At 42.3% G+C, this 21919-nt stretch overlaps 1 protein-coding gene across 9 annotated transcripts in view; it reads right to left on the bottom strand.

Moving 5' to 3' along the window:
- Positions 1-2877: 2877 nt before the first annotated feature.
- The window catches only part of TNC (tenascin C), a 73747-nt gene continuing 54705 nt past the window's right edge, over positions 2878-21919 (bottom strand). For 7 of the 9 annotated variants that reach the window (XM_066980490.1, XM_066980491.1, XM_066980492.1 and 4 more), the window contains 12 exons: positions 20596-20868; positions 15044-15166; positions 13740-13883; positions 12465-12584; positions 11853-11996; positions 10895-11025; positions 9808-9940; positions 7861-8012; positions 6837-6933; positions 6034-6195; positions 4644-4807; positions 2878-4165 (listed from right to left, as the gene is read on the bottom strand). In XM_066980490.1, the coding sequence (XP_066836591.1) occupies positions 4055-4165; positions 4644-4807; positions 6034-6195; positions 6837-6933; positions 7861-8012; positions 9808-9940; positions 10895-11025; positions 11853-11996; positions 12465-12584; positions 13740-13883; positions 15044-15166; positions 20596-20868 (1754 nt within the window). In that variant the 3' untranslated portion in view covers positions 2878-4054. The remainder of the gene's footprint in view (positions 4166-4643; positions 4808-6033; positions 6196-6836; positions 6934-7860; positions 8013-9807; positions 9941-10894; positions 11026-11852; positions 11997-12464; positions 12585-13739; positions 13884-15043; positions 15167-20595; positions 20869-21919) is intronic. The other 2 variants (XM_066980495.1, XM_048054536.2) reach the window with 1 other exon arrangement.

Below are 21919 nucleotides of genomic sequence, written 5' to 3'. Positions count from 1 at the left end.
CTGGTTTTGTGGTTACATTTAGCCCAGCAATAGATGCAATTAATGCCCTTGATTAACAAACAAGACGGAATAGAGTCAGGAAGAGAGCTAAGGGAGCTCCACCTAGAGATAGTGTAGCTGAGAGGGTGCTCTCCTGGGGTCAAACTGAGCTGGCATCGAGGTCCTACTCTGGTTCAGGCAAACAGAAGAATTAAAAGTTTCATCATCTCCCACATCACAAAGGAGGGCTCTAGCCACTCAGTCAGTGTGGCTGCACACTCATGCTTGGTACAGAAAAAGCAGCATTTAGTAGTGCTAGTCCCACTGCAAGCCAGAGGATTTAGTAACCTAAAAGCTGCCATCACCTCAAGCCTCAGTTCCCCAAAATCCCCTCTCCAGCTGTCTTCTGCCCAAAGCTTCAGCAGCTGGCTTGAGGGCCCCACCTCACCCAAGCTTGAGTAAGAAATCCAAGTCTGAGATTGGGGCTGCAGCATGAGAAAGGGTTTCTGCAGGGCTGGGCATGCACCTGGACTGAAGGAGGGAGGTTAAGTCCAGTGGAGCTGAAAAAGATGCTTTGCCACCTACATGTCTCAAAAATACCCCTTATGGATACTGGCCTAACCCCATGAATCCCATTCACTTTCCAAAATATCTCCTCCAGTATCTCTGAGACCTTAAGTCTCGCTGCCCAAACATTTTGGAAACCCTTCCCCTCCTGCCCCCTTGAGGCTCCCAAATTGCTTTGTCATGTAAGTGATGTTTTCTTTAAGCTGACAAACTAACCAGACAGGCATTTGGTGTGCCCTTGGCAGGTTTATAAATTAATTTCAAAATTGTGTGCGTTTTTAAGCTATTCTTGCAAGTTACAATCAGGAAAGGAGCGGAGCGAAAAACCAGAAAGCAAATAAATGTTAAAATAGCCTATGGCTGAGCTGCTTGGTACTAAATCAAGCTCGTGTCAGCTCTGAAGGGTGTTTTGGCATGTGTTACTTCAAGGGTTTGCCAGTTTCTCTCTCACAGTAGTAATCAAGAAAAATACCAAGCAGGGCATCTGACAGTGAGTAATTACAGGAAATATAATCTTTCTCCTGTGCAGCGTGTGCATGTCACTTCTGGAGCGAGGTACAAATCTCAGCCCATCTCCAGCAGTCCTGCTTGGCTCTGCCAAGCTACAAGACATCACAGCCAGATACAGTCAGCTTTGTGATGTTTCCAGAAGCAAGGAAATTGTTTTATAGATGTCAATTCTTCCTTTGAATGTCTGCAAACACACTGCAAGAGCTCTCAAGTCCCCAGTTATACAGATTTAGTGCAATTTTTCAATAACAGAGAGAACATCTTTAAAGGGGAGCATGTTTCTTCATTACTGGGTTTGCTTTCTTTTATAGTGCCAATCACTTGCTCCAACAAACAGCAAAGAGGGGCTGTTAATTATAGAGAATGGATTTAATATGGTGCTGCAGATCAGCCCCTTGCCAGTGTTCTGGAAGGTTGAAGGAGATTGTGTTCCCTGTGCGAAACAAACAACATGCACTAGTACAACTTCACACTTGGGGGGGGGGGGGGGGGGGGGGGGGGGGGGGTGTTCAAAGTATGTGGAATAATATTAATGAAGAAAGTAAACAGGAGTTCCTCTTTGTCACGTGCTTTTGCTGGGACCTAGTTCCTGCTCCTGCAAGCCCCAAAACCAACAACAAACAAACAAACAAACAAAAACACATCTTTTCTCACAGGCCTTCTTGCAAAGTTCCTGCTGCATGGCCACAGGACAACGCTTTACTACATGCAATTAATTTTTCTAACAAAGACCACAGCTGCAGAGACAACACGAGCGGCTGGGAGGCGCTGAGTACTGCGTGCCACCCTACAAGAAGGCAACAGCCAAGGATGGCAACGTCTGGCCCTGGATACCTGCAGGATTTCTCAGTGCTGCCAAACGGAGCAGGCACACACCAAGACAGGCGCCGTGTGCCACCTGCCGGTGGCCAGGCCACAGCAGTACGCTTCAAGTGGATGAGGAGAGGAAGCCAGACTGACAATAAAGACATGGAATAGAAACCATGTGAACAGAAGACCCTCAAAGTTTCACTAATTAGGTCCTTCTCCTGCATCCCTAGCTACGCATTATCCTTTCGCAGACAAAAAATCCTCTGCCCCATGCAGCACCTTAGCCTGCGGCCCTAACGTTTGCTCAGCAATGAATAGCTGTGCGCTATGTTCCTAGGAGGTGCACTGTAAATACCTACAAACATTAGATTTTTCTGAAATATAGTTGCTGAGACTGATTATTAATAAAACACAGCACACGTGCTTTGATGCTTCTGTCTGCGGAAACATCTGTCTCCACACAGCAGTTCCTGCTGTCCTTGGGCTCTCTCACAGTGACGCTGGTCTCTGCGCACCCGAGCACGGGAGGTCCCCACCAAGCTCTCCCCTCTGGGGTGATGCCAAAGTTTAAGTCAAGACTGTGAACAAGATGGCCCAGGCACATAATCATTCCCAAGGGCTAACAAACACTCAGCTAAAGCTCTGAAATGCAAGAATTGAAGGATTGCAATAATATATACATATAGTAAGAAGAGACATTAGAAATTAGGAAGAAGAGACCCAATGGTGAAGGGAAGTGATTCCCTCCTTCCTTCCCTCCCTCTCTCCTGATTTTGGAGCTTTGTAGTGCTATTTTTCATGCACGCACACTTTTTATACCCTGTGTCAAATCAGCAATATGTGACCTTACTTTGTAGCACGTAGCGTTAAGTCTTATTCTCAGAGCTGATCAGATCACTCTGACTGAGAGCATCTTCCTTCCCAGCCACCTCCCCGTGTCGGCTGAGGAAGGGGCTGAAATACTTGTTCTGTTTGAAAAGTGCAACCTTGAAGCAGGGCAGAGAGACTGTGTTAAAACAAAAGATCTTTTATTGTCTCCAACTGAAGAGCATGATACAGAGGAACTACACAGAGGTTTCATTCATACAAAAAGAGAGCCCTTTATTTACACAAGTGTTCAAAGTCACCGGTGGTACCTAACAACTCTGTACTTTCCTTGCTTTCTTTTGTTAGTTCTTCCCACCTAGATGGAGCAAGCGTTGGTCAGTAACACTGAGAAAAACATGTAAAAGCTTTTGGGCAGGAAAAAAAAAGAAGTATGTTCTAAAAGAAATCAAATCCTTACAGGCCGTTCACTGTAACAAACCCAGAAGAATACTTACAGCCAACCACTAACAAAAGGAACAGTTTTCAGTACGGACTCAGCAGCCTGATCATTTTCAGCCTTCCTTTTACTTCCCCATGTAAGTAAATATACCCTGGACATGCACAAAATCAACATGTATGAAAAAAGGTAGAAATTTATTTAAAAGTAATTGTGCTTTTATTTTTTTAAAAAAATTTACAATCAGACACTGTCCTGCTGTGTTTCTGAAAGCATGGTTCTCATAAAAATGACAAAAACTTAGCTTATTATTATCATTATTATTATTACTTTGTCATTATATTAATAATATTAATTTTATGCTTAGGTTTAAAAATGTACTGCTTTCCCTTCCCCACCCCTTCCTTATCTGTGGTACTTGATATATATATAAAAAAGGCTTTCCAACAACCAAAGGATTTCAATTATATCTAATAATAATAATAATGATAATTAATCGTACACATTTCTGTGTGTAAAAATATGGCTGGTTCTAAAACAAACTACCAATATACAAAGCTGTTCTCCCTCCCCTACCCTGGGCCACCCAAGAGATAGTCAGACCATGGAAGAACTTCATCCCAGAGGCTGAGAAAAGAAAAATTAACAAAACAACATACACCCTTGAGATCACTGTCTTTGGCGTGAAGGACATTACTGGTGGGCAGCAGGAGCTGCTCTGCTGGAAACGCTGGGGCATGTAAGGCTTGTTGGTTGGACTGCTGCAGAAGCCTCTGTTGCGCCAAGGGGCACCAATGCTTTGGTACAACTGCCAGCTCCTCACACCCCTCCACCCCAGTGAAGCCAGAGGATTCCCCCACACCCCCTGTTCTCTGTCCCTCCCCCCCATTGCCCTGCTTGTAGCCCTTTCACCACCCCAAGGCTTTATGCTCGCTTTCGTCTTCCTTCCAGATTTCGGAAGCTTGAGGGTCTCAGCTTCATCTCTGCGAACTGGATGGAGTACTCGTGGCCCTTCCAGTGGAACCAGTTTACACCCTGCAAAGACAAAGATGAAGCATGAGAAATCACACATCCATTTCTTCCTCTGCTGTCAGCCTTCAGTGCTCTCGTTTCGGACCTTGTTTTCTAACTTGGGAACAGAGACACAACAAAGTAAATGGACTTTGGGAAGTACAGGGGCCACTAGCACATGTGGCCTGCACAAGTAAAGTCACAAGCTGTCCCCCAGAGCTGTCACTCTTTGCCTGGCCTTCATGGCACAAAGAACATTCTGTTTCACATGTTGTAAACTATGATTGTTCCTGGCAGACTTTAGAAAAAAAAATGGAAAACGATACAAAACCATCAGTATTTCCCCAGCTGACAAGAAATTCTTGTTTTGTGAGCAACTGTCTGTTGTTTGGGGTGTGGGCTTGTTTGGTGGGCCTCTCACTAGCTGAACCACTGGACAGATCCATAATTGCAATTCCCCTTCTTCTCATGCAGTATGGAAGCCTTCAGACACCAGACTCACCTGACTGTGGTTGTTGTCACCATATCTGCCCATCAGATTGACTCGGTGACAGTTCTTGTACCAGAATGCACCCTTGTATGACAAAGCACAGTTGGTGATAGCAGAATCATTGTCCTTGTCAAAGGTAGAGAAGGATCTGCCGTTATGGTAGGTCATGGAGTCACCTAGGTGGGGACGACAAAAGAAAGAGCAAGGTCAGTGGCTTGTGTGGTTTAGATTACATGGGAGTGACCATTCTGCACAAAATTTTGGACTGTGTGTCTAAGTTATTTCAAAATTGACTTGGTTTGCTTCAGAAGGAAGTACACAGTCTTTTGTTGTTGAAGGCAACTCAAACATTTTTCCAGGTGGTCTGTAACCCCCAAGTCATTCAGTGATTATTCACACAGCTGTTTCTGCACGTCTAGCTGGAAGCTGGACTTTGGTCCTGAACAGAAGGCAGTGTGAACAGACCGAGCCCAAATGGACCTCCATAAAGTGTGGGCCAAAACCAAAGGAGTCTCCACACTTAGCTGGTCCATGCAATTAAGACACCCATCTTCATTAGCCCAAAACACAGAAGGAGAAATGTCTGCCTGCCGCTGACTTCCCACTCCCAAGGCCTGGGTACTGGTTTATGGATGGGTACAGTGGGAGCAGCCTTCAGTGCGTACGTGCCATAGGATCTGTGTTACTGTAGCCGTTAACCTTAGCCCTAAGCACTGACAAAGAGGAAGCAGGACTGAATCCTAATCTCTGTAGCAGCTGATACTGCTCTGCATCATTGTGTTTGCCCTAAGCAGACATTAATTCTACTGCTGCTTATCAAACTTTGTCCACTTCCTTATCAACTGTGCAGAAAGTTCATGTCAAGGTCACAGAACAGAGTCTGCATGCATCTTTGCGGTCTGGTTTTTGCACTTTACAGCAGTATTTCCCTTTAAGACACTCTCTGGAGCTGGATTTCTCTCTTAGTCCTCTGAAGCACTGAAGAGGACCCAGTAAGGGCTGCAAGCATTACCCCAGTATGACAAAAGGCAGATAATTTGTTCAGCAAAATTAGAAACCATGTTATAGCAGTACTTGGCTGCATATTCCACTAACGAGATGAGACTATGCCAAGTTATTATTAGCTGTATAAATGACAGTCAAGCATTGACCAAGTGAGATATGTGGCTGTTTAATATACTTGTTTATATTCTGTCATAAGTATGCCATAAAAAGTGGCACCTAAATGACTGGAGGGTTTAGAATAGAAACATAAAAGATATTGTTATTTTCATATTTTCAAATGCCTGACATACAAGAAAGAGGTACCTGCTGCGATGCTCATCTGCAACATTCACACACTGGTAGCTTGAGCCAACTGGGAGGACATTGAAGAACAGAAGCAAAAAATATTTCAGCTTACCTGCTGTGCCGCTGTACCCATCCACTCTTAGCCGGTACCGGGTCTTCGAGTCCCCGACGCTGAACTTGTCGTACACAGCGTAAGCTGTCTCGCCTCTGTCTCGCAGATCCACACGCAGTTCATACTGGCCCTGAGAAGTGATTTTGTGGAGGTTCTCAAGACCTGTGGGAATACATGAATGATACATTTGTCTTATAAAGGGTGTTTAACTGGCCTGTATAGATACACCAGGACATCAACACTGGTTAGGTAGGTGAGCTATTTCAGCTTTATGGTAATGTTGGTGCAAAACCAAAGAGAAACAGGCAGATTTAGAGACCTTCTCAGCCCTTTGAATCACAGCAGCATGAAGCCCTTTGGGAGATGTAATCAAAGCTGGTGCTGTGTGACTATCTTTCATCTGTGAGCAAATAAAATGTAGTGCAATCTTTGGACATTTGCTTTTTACTTCTATTTACCCCACTTTACTTTGTTGGGTCATGTACTCTTGTTGGGAACGCCCTAGGAGTACAGCAAGGTTTGCAGTTGCTTCTCAGGTTACTTTCTGACTTCTTACAGAGTATCACTGGGCATTGGTTTGGTACATTCAGTGACCCAAGTGTGACATTTATGAACTGCAACTGAAGGGTTGGACCTGGCAATCTGTCTGCCCTGCAGCATGCTGTGCTGAGTCTCCTTTGCCTGGACTATGTTCTCCTTTACAAATACTCTTGCCAGCTGAATGGAGGCTTCCAAGCGTCTCCTAGACTTCTGGGCTCTGTTTGTGTTTTCTTTTTAAAATAAGATAAATTCTTGGCACTTACCTATCCAGAATTCATCCTTAGGATCTCCAAAGCCAGCCACATAACTCTTCCAGTTCTTGTAGAAATCTTCCTTTCCATTTTGGCGCCTCAGGAATACCTACAACCACAGCATGCAAATGTTATTGTCAAACCGCCTTTGACAGAAGGGACACCAGCAACGTGGCTTTTACAAATGCAGAGCTTGGCATCACTGCTCCCCTGCCCCTATCACTCAAAGCAGCAGTCTCACTGCAATTGTTCCAAGTCAGGTTAACCTTCTTTGTATTTTTTAGGTAAGTCTTCTCTACTGTGTTCCCACGATCCCCCGTGTGATATGGTCTCTTATTTTGTATTCTCCGCTTTTTTAATGGCCCCACACAGCTCTGTATTTTTCAACCAAGCCTTTCTACATCCCCGTCTTCTACCCATGCATTTCTCCAGTTCCTTCTTCCTTTCTCTGCCCTGGATCCCTCTGTCATGTTCATATTTGAGGATGCCAGCACAGACAGCTGGCATTTTTGCTGCCATTCATTTGTTGTCCGGGTGGGATGCAGCCTCTGTAACAGCCTGGGAATCCTGGCCAGCCACCACGTCGTGTGGCTGCTGAACAAATGCTTTCTCTGACCTGGTTCCCCCCGCTGTAAAGAGGGCACCTCTGCTTTAATGTCATTCACTCTCCCATCTAAATTGTGTGAGTCCACCTAATTATCTATTTAAAAGGTATTTAAGATGGTCATTTCAGCTACCTGTCCATCCAGTGAAGAGAGAGATCAGGGTTTTGGGGCAGCAATTCATGCCTTTCTAAGTGCTGACCCGGAGACATCTGTCCCTCCACCAGCTACAGAGAGCTAACAACCTCACTTCTAGGCACCTAGGTGTCCTATCTGTGATAAAATTTGCCAAATTTATAGACAAGTCAGCTCTATTCTGATAATAGACCTCTGTGAGTGACACTGTAGGAACACAGGGATGGGATCTGCTACTCCTGCTCTTGGCATAGGCAGATGAATGCGAGGGTGGCATGGGCTCCCTCCCCCTTACTCACAATCCATCCACCCCCATCTTCGGCCATGTCACAGAAGACTTGCAGCGGCTGGGTCCTGTCCCCATTCAGATAAATTGTGTAGAGCCCAGAGGTGACTTCTCCATTCAGGAGAGCCTGTGAGCAGTCTTTAGGGTAAGGATAGAGAAGACCAGCTGCATGAAAGAGAAAAGACAAAACAGTCCTTAAGAAATCAGCAATTACAACGAACCTGCTGAACTTAAATGACTCATGAAAATCTGTGGTGGGTCAATAGCATGGCCAGGTACAGAGCCCAGGAACTGGCTTGTAATTGCTAGCCTACACACAAAAAATTTACAGTTAGACACAAGATGATGTACATTTTTCTTTTGAGTAAGCTTTTACACATCTGTCTACACTTTTGGAAGATTTGTGAAGGCCAAATAAATACTTCCTGCTATGATGGGAATATATCTGCCAGCTAAATATTTGAATGGCATGCCTTATGTTTACAGCACCTTTTGGGTAAAATCAAATTTACCAGTCTTTGATTATGTGACAGAGAAGGAAGGTGGAAATGGAAAAGCAGAACTACAACCAAAAATAAATAAATTGGGCTTTGTTTTGCTAGCAAATACAATATTAAATACTATAAGACCAACCTTTTAAAAAACAAAAGTGACAATAAAGCTTGAAACTACACGGAAATGTCATCAAGCATTTCTTTCTGATAATTAATAGTATTGTCACAGCCAGGGCAATTTCTAACTCCAAAAAACTTTTTTTTTTTCTTTATAAATCCACTTTTTATAAATCCACCATTAACTTTTGTAGCCAATGGTCTAATTAATTAAGTGATGTTCTTGGTATGTCCATCAGAGAGGTTTTAGCAGTTGCTGCTCACAGAGTGGCTGCTCCCCTTCCAGTGTGCTGCATTTCACTGTCTGTGCCTTGGCTACAGAGAATTAGCAACAGCTTTGGGATGTGGGGAAAAGCAGCTCTCTGCAGGGAGTGTTTCCCTCTCTCCTTCAGTGTTTACCTCTCACTGAAACTAACGGGATGCCTGCATACGTTTAATGTTAAGCCCAGACTCCAGCATCTGTCTGGACAAGGCTGATGCTGCATTTGCTTGGGGCAAGGAACCTCATTCAGTCCCTGTTTATGGTCAATTTGCCAAATGTCACTTAAATACATGCAGATTTAATTCTATTTTTGGTTGCAGACCCCAGCCTGTTGGTGGTATTCACCCTGCTTTACACAAGGGCTGACTGTGAGCAGACTCGGGGCAATGTGACTTTTATGAGCACTTTTGTGAGTCCTTGGGCTGACGTTGGTGTAAGGGTGGAAGGAGCAATGGAACCAGCCGAAGGGCCTGCTGGGTCTGAAAGGCTAGAAGCCGTGAAAAGTGAGACAAATGACAGGCAAGGCTTTCACAGTTAATACTGAGCAACATTTTATTTTCCTTGCCATCAAAAGATGTGTCCATGAGACCAGTGACTGCCAGATATGTCAACTATGAAGTGACCTTCAGAGAACCCAATCTATTCTGGCACTCAGCTTGCTGGAGAGCTGTCCCTTTAGAGTTGGAACAGACATGCCAGCATCACCATTTGAAAATTGATCTCAGAGAGAGGAGAAAAAAACCTGTCCAGAAATTCTGCTCTGAGGACTGCTGAACTGATTTTTATGTCTGTACATGTGTTTTGCCTCATTTCAACCTAAACTGCAGATTTGTTTTAACAGATTGCTGCACATCAATACAGAGATAAATCAGGGTGTCTGTCTGAATTTTAAAAAGTAATGTCCCTTTTAGCATTTTACATGGGAAAGGCAGGATGTTTCATCAGAAAGAGGACTGTAGAGATGATGTGGATGTATATAAAGAAATTAATTTCAACCTGACAGTTTGGGGGAAGCAGATGGCACTAGGACTTAGGGAGAACAGGGACTTTTGCACTTTCAGCTGCTTACACACTCTAACATCCTTACTTGTGGTGAAAATAGTCTGGATTGTTCTGCTCTTCAGGTGTCTGTTCAGTGCCTGGAGTTTTACCGTGTACTGGGTAGAGGGACTCAGCTCTGCCAAGGTGTAGGAAGTTGTCTCAGGGTCTAGGATGACTTCCTATGGGATAAATAATACAGGGAAACCTCAGTGAGAAAATTAAAAGTGGACTTGCAACATATTTTAGTTTGTCAGATTATTTGTGGTAATTATCATGATATTTTAACCATTTAAATTATTTAATACATAACTTGTATTTCTCAAAGATTTTCATCATGCTAACATTATTTAGAAAAGCTGTCTGGAAATGAATGTTAAATGTCATAGTGTGTAAGTAGTGTGGTTTAAAAACAGGTCAGTATAAACGTTTACATGCCTTGAATGTTCATATTGTATACATGTCTCTGTGAAACTCATAAAAAATTAGGCAGGAACACCCTTTAGGACAAGCCTGGAAATATCAGCCTCTAGTCCTCAAAAGTTTTTTCTATGTAACTATAAAGGACTGATTTTCAGTGTGCTCAGGTAATCTGCTTTCCTGAAAATCAGAACCTTTTCTGACATCCCAGGCTGGCCATTCAAAGTCGTCTGTCATTTTTGCTGGGAATTACTTCATACAAATCTAAGCATCTAGATTAAACCAGTCATGTAGGAACAAAATAAAATTATTAGAGAGCAAGAGGCATTTCCAAAGGCCTTAGGCACGTCACTCACACAAGGCTGGATTCTCCAGGGTTAAGAAAAGGCAATCCCATTCTATGGGGTTGTGAGTTTACTCCATGACACAGGTTTGGAATAAGAGAAAACAGTTGCATGTGCCTTTATCGTTATTGCTGAGAGATGACCGTCAAAATTCAGGCTGCAAATGAGCTTCTGTTTCAGGATATAATTTAAGAAAGTACTTAAGCAGGTTTTAAATCCATTCATGTTCAAGCCAGCACTGTAAAACGTACATAGTATTTTACCATGTTTAACTTAAGGCACGTGCTTATGTCCCAGTGCTGGGCACTTTTGAGCATCTCTACTGCCTAGTACTGAGGCACAGACCTTCTGGTTTGGATGTAAGTGCTATACCTTGACTTTGCCATCAACAGACTCGTAGATCAGGAGATAACCAGTGACAGGAGCACGTGGAGGCCTCCAAGTTATCACAGCTGTTTCTGACTGAACCTCAGTGGCACTTAAATCTCTTGGAGCATCCATTCCTGAAGGAGAGAGTAGACCAATTGCAATCACATTGATACAGAGCTTAGTACAGGGGCTGTCTTATGAGCAGGGTATTAAAACAGGCCAGGAAAACAAGCTTTCCCTCTGCAGAAATTTGAAATTAAAAAAAAATTCACCTTAAATTTTGTGATTTAAAAATACTTTCCCTTTTGGAAGTTTTAAAATACAGATATTTACTTTATTTAAGTTAAAAAATTGGCTTGTCTCAGGTATGTTAGTTTATAAACAGCTACATTGGAATGTCTTTTGTAACAAAACTGTGCCTTTCAATATTTCACACAAGACAGATCAGTATTTCCATATTCCCAGGAAAAAAACTTTGGTTCCAATGATGCCTCTTTTGAACAGGTAAACCTTTCACAGTTGATCTTGCTACAGACTCCCTTCACCATAACTATAACTGACTTTGCTCTTGGCTTTCTAGTAAACTCCCTGGGACAAGTCAAGTAACTTTCTATGCTCAGGAAAACGAGAAAGTGCATGATTTCATTGATGTTCATGAGTCATAAGGATGAAACCAACTGGATACATTCAGCACTGGTACCCCAACATTAGCCCCCAAAGATGCAGCTACTGCTATTGTGAGAATCTGTAGAATTGGTGACAGAAAACCACCTCCTGAGCCAGCCACACCAGCCTTGTATCAGGGAAAATCTTCTGAAAACGCTATCAAAATTCAAGTTTGTAGTAAAAAAAATTATCAACGTGCTGGCTGACTTTATGGTAGTAGAGAAAAGTAGGCCTGGTAGGACTGGGAGAGATGGCAGCTCTCCCCCTCTCCCTGCAGTGAGGTGGGAGACAGCACCTGTAGTGAACTGGGTGGAGAGGGTCTCGCTTTTTTGCGTGTCCTTCACTGCATGGACGCTCAGTGTATACTCAGTTGCAGGTCGAAGGCCATTCAGGTCATACTCCACAGTGTTTCCTGATACCATCTGAGTAACTTCTGGCTCTAGGAAAAAAAAAAAAAAACACAGAAGAGACCACAGTATTATTCAGACATGTCATTATGTGCTCAACTCCACGCTCCACTCAGTGATCATTTTGTTATCAGCTGGGAGCCAAGTGCAAAACAGTGAAAACTCAGAGCTTGTCTCTGCTTACACCTCCACTGAATCTGAATTAACAGAAAAAACCTTTCTCTAAAAGTATTAGCACTCTCTAGTGTTCATATGAATTATAACACCATGTTTTCTTTTCAAGAATATTGGTTACCTTTGTTCATGGCTGAATTAGGAATGCATAACTAAAATTATGTTATTTGAAATGCTTCAAGCAAGGCTTCTCCATCAAGTAACAGCCCTGCTCCCCTTCCCCCTTGGGCCTATCCTCCTAGAACCACATTGCTGCACCCATTTCTGAGCAACTCTTGAGAGCCATAACACCATCGGCTCCCTGACCCATCACTAACTCTTCTTACCATCCTCAGAAGCATAGGAGACAACATAGTTATCCACAGCAGCAATTGCTGGCTGCCAGGTTGCCAGAGCCTCCGAGTCTGTAATGTTCACCACCACCAATCCTGATGGGCTGTCCAGAGCTGAAAGAAAGAGGATAGCAGGCTGAAAGGATTTGACAAATACTCTCGGCTCTGTGCAATTCTGTGTTGTAACTATATGATATTAAATGTGCAAACTTTTCTGCTTGATGCAGAAGCTTTTATGATTCCTTTTGGAACAGTGCAGCTCTGCAGCAGAGACATCAGTGCCTATTAACAGACACCAAATGCATCCACTGGAAAGGGAGGTCAATGCATGAAAAGATTAAATGCTGGGAACAGATGTAACTAACTACATTCTCAGATCAGTCTTGATATCAATCTTAGCAGCTTTGACAGAGCTGACATATTTCTCTCAACACCCTCAGGTCTGGACTGCTTTTTGGAGCAAAATCATGAGACAGAGCTTGGGAAAAATAACCATCGTGACAGCAATTGATAGCCACTGTGACCTTCCACCAGCTTGCCCTCCATGTTTAAAAATAAACCAAACATCGTGCTAACCATCCAAATTCCCCAAACATCCTGCCTTGCTTCGTCATGGGACATTATTTTGCACCTAGTTTTATGCTCCTGCACTGGGAGAGATGCCTGCCCCCAGTACAGCTAGAATAGACTATAAATTGGCTATAAACTTCATCTTATTATCCAATATGCATCATCTTGTCCTTGCCACAGTTCTCATTTGTCAGACTCCAAAAAAGAATGAATGAACAAGACTTCAAGGTGGCAACAACAGGACCATAGTGGAACCTTATTTTCCATAGGGATATTTAAAGATAGATTGAAGAAGTGAGAGTTTTTGTGCTTAGGACACAGTCTGGAACTTGAGAGATATGGAGAACACACAACAGAAGCTGGGCTGAACTGCTCAGCTGTTCTGTTTTCCCACATCTGCAAAATAGGATTAATTAAACTTCTGTTGTTTTCTGATGTATTAGGACTGTGAACACATGAAGTGTCTCTGTCATATAGAAAGTTAGTTCAGCTTTAGCAGAATGGAAGCCTGATCAAACTTACAAGGTCTCCACTCATCTTAAATACAGACACAAAGGGAGAGTGGATAAGAAAAAAGTCCTACAGTTTGTGTGGATGGCAGAAGTGGGATCTCAGTGGGTCTTCAGCTCCATTTCTTGAGTCTCTCCTATGGCACAGACAATGTATTTGAAAACCTGCTATGTCTTCTTTATGTATTACCTGTTTTCAGAATTCCAGAGATGGGTTCACTTTCTTCAAAGCCTTTCACAGAGATGATATTAACGTTATAGTCTACACCTGGGACTAACTTCACCAACTTGGTCCTTGTCTTGCTTCCATCTACTGTAACAACATTGGGAGTACCTAGGATGAACACAAGTGCCAAAGGATTAATGGCAATTCTCCAGTAAATGCTTGAAGAATGTGTTTCAAGTTAAACACACTGTGATCAACATGGATGTATATGTTTGTACAGAGCAAGGTGAATTTTTCACCAGTAAATTACAACCACTGATGTCAAGGGGCAGCCTTGGGAAAAGGCCATATATTAGGCCAAATATTATTTATATTTATTATATAAAGGCCATATTGTGGCCATTACACCTGAATCTAAGATACTGGTTTCTGTTTTTAACTAGTGGAATGTCAACAGTAAGAAAAAATAATTCTGTTTAGAAAAGTAACATAATTTATTCTGAAAACACAGTACTGTCTACATACAAGTTCTTACACCTGTGAGGACAGGACTTGCTAGTTTAGATCTGCTTTGTTTCTTGTAGGGGATGAACAGAGATAAACTTTCTCTTTCACCCATCTCCTTTCATATAAAGATATATCTTATATCATTTTAAGTTGTGAAGACTTAGGACAGATGCCTATTTCAAATTCTGGGTTTATTCCAGCAAAACACTTAGGCAAGTGCCTAATTTTATGACTGTAGATTTCTCTGTAGATTTCTTTTGTGTATCATTATGTATTTAAAGCTGCATGTGTGCTTACATACTACATTATCCAGAGGCCTATATCTTTACCTGTCTTATTCAACAGCATTTCTTTATGGTCCTGGTGTCTGTAGTGTTTGCTTTTTAGTTGCTTCTTTTCAGGGATGTCCCTAAGTTATGCTAAAAATTTGCTTAAGTATAGGAAGTTTTTTAAGCTGAACACTAAAACAGAGATATAATAGATGGAGTGAAATAACACTGGGGAGCGCTAAGAAAAATCACTACCTTTGAAAAGTATTACAACCATGGATTATGATTATTATTTCTGAGGGCCATCTTTTGCTCATAAAATGCCTACAAAATAACAAGGCAGTTTTGGAATAAATCCTTACTTAGGAGGCAGAGCTTTCTGTGAATGCGGCCTGATCAGGGGTACAACAATTCCAGCATCTAGCTGTGAGCTCCCTCACAAGTCTTGTCCATGGGACAAGATTCCTATGCACTGAGAGATGGATATCAGTGCAACAACACCTTTCTGCCCTTCTCTTTGCCATCTTCCTCCCTGTCCCTCCCCACACTTACCTCCTGTGACAGGGACGTAGGAGATCCTGTAGCTCTCCACGCGGGTGCGCGGGGCTATCCAGCTGACTGTAGCAGAGTTTTCTGTGATGTCAGAGAATGAGATTCCCTTGGGAGATCCAACAACTGTCAGTGGAGAAGAGAGGACAAACACACCACATAGAAAGAAAAGGTAAATAATTTGTTTATCAGTCCTTAGTGCTGCAACAGTGATTTGTTCCTGTATCCCAAGAGCTGATGCTACCAATACTCTGTACAAAACAACAAGAATGCAGGGAGTACCAAACAGTTAATGGTTTTATCACATAGCCTTTTTGGTCTAAATTTTCCTTTTTCGGTAACAATACAGCAGTGCATAGCTTCAAAATACCCTAGACATCTATCGACAAATCATGTTCACAAAAGTAACAGAGATTTTTCAGTGTTACAGAAAATTATGGAGCAATACTTACAGGAATATTATGCTATTACCCAGAGTCATTGTACTTATAATTTTTTCTACCCCAGTTTCCACAGAGTCTCAGAGCCCTAGCTGTGACACATGGCAACAGCAACGCTTAGCAATGGGGAGATGCCGCTTCTTCAGCATAAAGCTTCTACCAGAGGATGTCTAAAAGAGACCTGGACTCAGTTGCCTGAGTGCATCAAGGGTCTATCCTCTCAAGCACTGACTGCCTGTAACTTCTGTTAGCTTAACACGAGAACGTTGGGTTTTCTTCTCGGAATCTCTATTTGAGACCATGATTTTTCCTAGCTACACCCATCACGAGAAAGGCACTTGTAGTTCCACTGCAGCTCTTTGTCATACAACCCAGCCTCATGTTCTATAAACCTGAGCACTACATTTGCCAATATAAATTAGATCAGCAAGCTGGGACAGATTCATTAGGATGACCCTGTTGTTTTGCTTTGCAAACAAAGCCTAACAATTTTTGCCAAAATGGCCCAATTTTAAGATGCGAACCAACATGTATCACAATCTGAAACATTCTACTTTAAGGCTTACTTAAGCTACTGAATAACAAGGATTGAAAGGGCTTCTGGAAGGACATGGTCAAGACCTGCCCCTTCGAAATTTACACTGAGCATCTCACTTCCAGTTTGCTTTTTTGACTGTAACCTGAAATTTGTTAAAAGGAACAAACAGCCACACATAGTAGGGCATTAGCAGAAAGGGGACAGATACCAAACATGAACCACATTAAGAGTGGTGGAAACAGGCTGTGGACAGGGGAAGGGGGACAAATGGAGTCCACAAGTGACTGCGCTTGAAATAGCTTGGAAAGAACATGTCTGCGGGAAAGAAGTCAGAGAGTGCTGTTTGTTCTGTGTGTCCCCAAAGATCTAGCAGCAATGCAGTAAATCAAGTGAAAGTCACTGAAAGAAAAACAACAGAGCTCTCAAAGCTCTCAAGAGAAATGTAAATTATTTCTCTGGAGCTCACAAGACATTTTGGGCTTAGAGGGCTTTGCTCATGTGGAAAAGCCAAAGAAATAAAGATAAAGAACTAAAGATAATGAAGAAAGGAAGGTGGGGTTAGTAATGCTGCATGGCACACCAAGTTGCTACTGGTTTAACTACAGACTGAAGGAAACAATCATGAATAAAGAAAACCTGTGAAAAAGAAAGAAGGTAAGATCACACTGATCATGCTCTACAGCGTAGGTGCCATCAGTTACTGATGAAAAGCGCTAGTGATGACTCCAAAGAGCACAGCTCTATTTGGACCAGCATTTGAGATTTTGACACACTTACAAACTTCAGTCTTAGCCCAGAAAATAAAGTACCTAATCCATCCCACCTGAACTCTGCTGTGCACACTTCTGTAGGCACAAGCATCATGCATGTTTTCTGTACCAGGTAAAACTGCCATGTAACATATAACAGTATACAAAGAGCCTTGGCTATGTGAGAGTCCCACATCCCCACTATCGCAACTTATTTCCTGGGAGCAAACATAGTAGACAAAGCATATGGGACCATCAGAGTAAGCATCGGTCCCGGAACAAGTCCCAGAGAGGTAACGGAGTGGTTCCTTTGAGCACAGGGAAATGAAAAAGGAGCAAATGAATCAATCTTCTTGGGCTACCTGAAAGCCAAAATTAAGCAGGAATAAAAAATGGCCTGTGCGCTTCTGTCTTGTCACTCACAAAAGGCTCAGCACAGCTGTTGGACAGATATAAATGATTAGCACCATCCTCCAGCACCATCCCTCATCCCTCTATGAGAGACTGAGAACTTTCTGAGAGGTTGTTGGAACATCCATGATACCTGAGTACTTGTTCTTTATTTTTTCCTAAAAAGTTGTTCTTTCCTCATTAACAGACTATAAGGTACGTCCGCTGTCTTTCTTCAAGCAACAGGAAGCATCAGACTACATTTATCATGTAAAAAGAGCATGTGAAATGTTTGGGGATCCTCTCAGATGAAAAATGCCATCAAAGCGTGGCAAAACATCATTAGAAGAAGGGGAAAGTAGCAGCATGAGACCCACAATTCCTACCAAGGATATTAAGTGGCACATGGCCATATTGCAGTCCCCTGCGGACAGCTGAATTGCATTTCAACAGACATTATATAGATGAATTTCCAAGAGACACAGACTTCCTCTGAGAGCAGCAGTGGGCAAACTTTCTGGTGCCAACTCGATTAGGCACTGCTGGTCTGTACAATGCTGCCTCGCACTGCACTGATTTTGTGATGAATGTTTTCTATCGCACTAGAATTGATGAAAGTAAAATGACAGACAAATGCAGAGAGTGGGTACCATCACCACCCCAAACAGGATAATCTTTAACAATGTTATCAGCAGCAGTTGGGGAGGGGGGAATTACTGCTGCTCACTTGTACATACGAGTAAATGTCACCTGTTGCAGAGGAAGAACTATTGGTGATGGGTGGGGGAAAACAGGACTTCATCATCAGCTCCCATGCACAGCAGTTTCACACCATGTCCCTGGTGTGATGGGAGCCAGGGATGTCAGCCGGACGCTGAGCCACCGGCTGCAGAACCAACACAAGCTACATGGAGAGCCTGACAAATCCCAGTCCTGCCCTGCTCCCTCCTCATTTCAAAGCCCGTGGCTGTCACTGCATCACCCCCTGGCTGAATTCTTAAAAGAGAAAAGGAAGGAAACCCTAGAGGAGGACAAGGCACCTAATGGTGAACACTGTAAGGTTTTTCCTCCTTCTCCCTCCTCGCAGCAGCTGGATGGTTTAGCACACGAGGATAAGAGGTCAGACCCTCAGAAAGGATTGCTCAGTGATGCTCAAACCAGACATCTTCAACTGCACTCATTTATACCAACTGCAGATCTGATCCCTGGCGGCTGTGTTTGTGTATAGAAGGCTGTGTGCCCATGTAGGGAAGAAGGGAGAACTGTGAGAGATAAATACAGAGAAGGAGTTTCAATATAGGTTATTTTCCTGACTTCATTTCTATGGTAATGTTTGGTTTAGGTTTGCTGGTCTGTTTGCTAGATGTCTTTGTTCCTACTGTGATTTTAACGTTTCCTCTACTAAAGCTCAAGACTTTCTAATTTATTCCTTGCTTGCTCATATATTGTATGCAGGCTAGAATAAAGCAAGGCTGCATACAAGTCTGTCTGAGCTACCCACTCAGAGGCAGCAAATGTTTCTTTGCCAGCAAACTGGAAATGCTATAAATATACATGTGTTTGTCTAAATAACCAATTCCTAAATAAGAAACTAGTTAGATGCCTTGGTGGCCCTGGCTGCCCAATGTGGTGTAACATGCAGTCTGAGTTATTTAGCTGGATTTTTGTGGCTCCAACTTTACTATCAATTATCCATGGACTATTTATAGCTGAAAAACATCTTTGGGGCTATTGGTGCCACTAGGTGACATGTGCTAAATCTCCCTTAAGAACTGAATAAGAATGTAGTCGCAAGGAAAATGATAGCTGTTAGTGGTTTACCATAAATATCCTGGAAGTCAGTGAAAATGAGAACACGCTGCTAACAAGTGCAATTGAATTTAAACATCCTTCTCCATTAGGAGACAACCCACATGAGCCTGGAGAAAGGCGGCTTGTGACAGATGCATGTTCTGCTTCATGTAAAGGCCTGGGTGAGCGTGTATATGCACATGTTGCTTATTCAGAGGATGTGATGGCAGTCAGGGGAGCTGGTCAGAAATGTGCATTTCTAACTGGTACCATAGACATTGAGGTGAGTCGTGAGGCCTTGCTATTTGAGGACAAGTTGTTTCATACTGAGTTACTGTTGGTCCTTTCTGTGGGCTGTCTGAAGTACACTACTACAGCTGGGCACATGCCTCTTTTACACATTTCTGGTGGCTTCCTCACACGCTGAACTTAATTGTCCTCTTCTGGTCCCCCTCCTCCCAGAATTAGGTCGATCTGAAGTTATTATGTTTTCAGATCTACAAGCCCAAATGTTTTCAAAGGGAGGATTTGTGTCAAAGAGCGTTGCCTCATTTTTTTTTTAGGATTTAACTATGTTTCAAAATGGAATCATGATATTGATGGAAAAGAATTTGAAAAGTTTCCTTCAAAAGTGCCAAAATGAAATACTTCAAATTAAGAACCCATTTTTTGTTTAAGTTAATCTGAGGAATTCAACCTAAACCTCAAGAACTTTTTACATGACTAGTATCTGCATATTTTCATAGAAAAACAATATAAGAAAAAATATTCCAGTTATAAATAGCAAAAAAGTCTCTTCTTCTCCCTGACACTGAGAAAACGAGGCTGTGTTCTGGTGGAGATTTTTCATAAACAGAAGTTTAGGCTAGCTTCAGGACACTAGACATTTGCAGTTACATTTACAGGGCTTCTTCATCATTGTGAGACTATGAAAGGCAAGAACTCTGACTTTGTGCAATTGGCATACTGCAACTGAAAATCAGGGCCTTGGAATTTTTAAACAAAATAGCATGAATTGGCAGTCATCCCTGCATCTTTTCCTCATGATGATTTTATCTACGCTAATTTACACCAGGATTTTTGACACACAAGAATGACAACATATAGGACCTTCTGCTGGGGGAGTTCAAAGTTTTGATTTTGCAAGAATGTCTAGTTTATTTTGAATTATTGAACACATGTTGCTCCTGTTAAAATCAGTCTAAGTTACTGGTGCTTAGTCCTTTGCTGATAAAGCCATAAATAAACTTCTCAATACCTCTGTTAAATTCATTTTGTCATCTCTCTTTTATAGGGAGGTAAATTATTGAGGAGATACACAATTAGTCTGATGAAATCACTGAAAAAGGCTGATAGTCATTATTTCTCAGCTCTTAAAGCCAGCACTTTGAATGCTAGACTCTGCTGTCTAATTCCAGATCATGGAAGTAATTAAGTAAACCATATTAAATAGACACTGATGAAGCTAAGGAATCTGAGATGACTCACTATAAATAACTACATCACATGAAAAAAGAAACTCAGATAAATGACATGCAGGAGACAGTTCAAAGACCTCGGTAACTGCTCAAATTGGCTAGGAAAAGGAGAAATGTTAAAACAAACAGGCACAAACACATTATACTTTTCCTACTGCAAAGACAATACCTGTGGTTGCTACTGAATTTATGGGTTGGGAACGCCGTCCACTGCTAACTCCATAGAGCTCAATTTCATACTCAGTACCCTCTTTCAGCCCTGTTATATCGTGGGTGCGCTCATGGCCTGGTACTATTAGTTCCAGTGGATCAGATTTCCTTTTGGTATCCCTGATCCTTAGAACAAAACTGTCGAAAACCCCATCATCTGCAGTCCAGGACAGACGGAAGCCGTCTGGAGTAGCATCTGAAACCAGAAGATTGTCGACCTCGGGTTCTGCTTCTAAAAAAGGAGAAGATAGCAGTAGGGGAAAAAAAAGTGATTGTTTTAATCAGTTCATTAGTGACCTGCCTGAGGTCTGGATATAGTATACTGCAAGAATCCAACCACAGTTCAAAGAAAGGGAAACAATCTGCTGGCTAGTGAAGAAAAAAAAAAAAAAAAAAAAGAACATTAGCATTTTACAAATACTGAAGACGTATGTGAGTGTGTTTGGGCGCATTCAAACATTTCAGTCTTCAACAGCAAATCCACTACATGGAAATACACCATTTGCCTCTGCCATGCAAAATTACACATGCTAATAGTAAGTTCAAAGTGCATTTGTCCCTTGCTTTTCATTGCATTACCCATCATATGTGAAAACTTCATGTATGATAAAATCAGGCTTTTGTTATAGATCTACAGGCATGCCTGTAATACTGTCAGGTCTCTGTCTGTTAGGAGAACATCACAGAAGCTGCTTGAAAGAGTTTTTCCTTCATGCAAAACCCTTATTCCATGCATTTCTGGCCTCTGTGATACCTCTGATCAGATGAATCCTTCACTTTGATAATAAAAAAAGGCTGAAGCAGCAATGGGGAATCATGAAAATTCATATTCCTTAGCATACTTAAATCCCAAGTGCAAGACCTACTGTCTTTAGCAAACAAACCCACTCAAGAGGATCCCACGAGCTGTAAGACGTTAAATAACTACAGCACATCTTCAGCTCAGTATGGTCAAGCATCACCACCTACAGAAATGCTGCCGGAGTGGTTACTGTCTTACAGCATCTCTAATGCAATTCTATCTTCCACAAGAAGACATTCCTATTTATTTTTTTGTGAAGCTCCAATCAGGTAATCCCCAGCTTTTCTGCTGCGTAATCAGTAACATGCAGATGAGACTTGATGGTTATAGGGCTAGAGAATCAGTCTGCAACGACTTTTCAAGAAAATTCAAATGCTGCTGGAAAACAGCAGCTATGATGAGGCTGAGAACATGAGCTAAGGTTTTGTGGAGAGCGAAATGCCATCTTTACAGTTGGCAGTGATCACACTCGATGGTCTGT

The sequence above is a fragment of the Anser cygnoides genome, chromosome 20 (genome assembly GCF_040182565.1).
Source record: "Anser cygnoides isolate HZ-2024a breed goose chromosome 20, Taihu_goose_T2T_genome, whole genome shotgun sequence".
NCBI lineage: Eukaryota > Metazoa > Chordata > Aves > Anseriformes > Anatidae > Anser > Anser cygnoides.
This window is presented reverse-complemented; position numbering and strand designations above follow the sequence as displayed.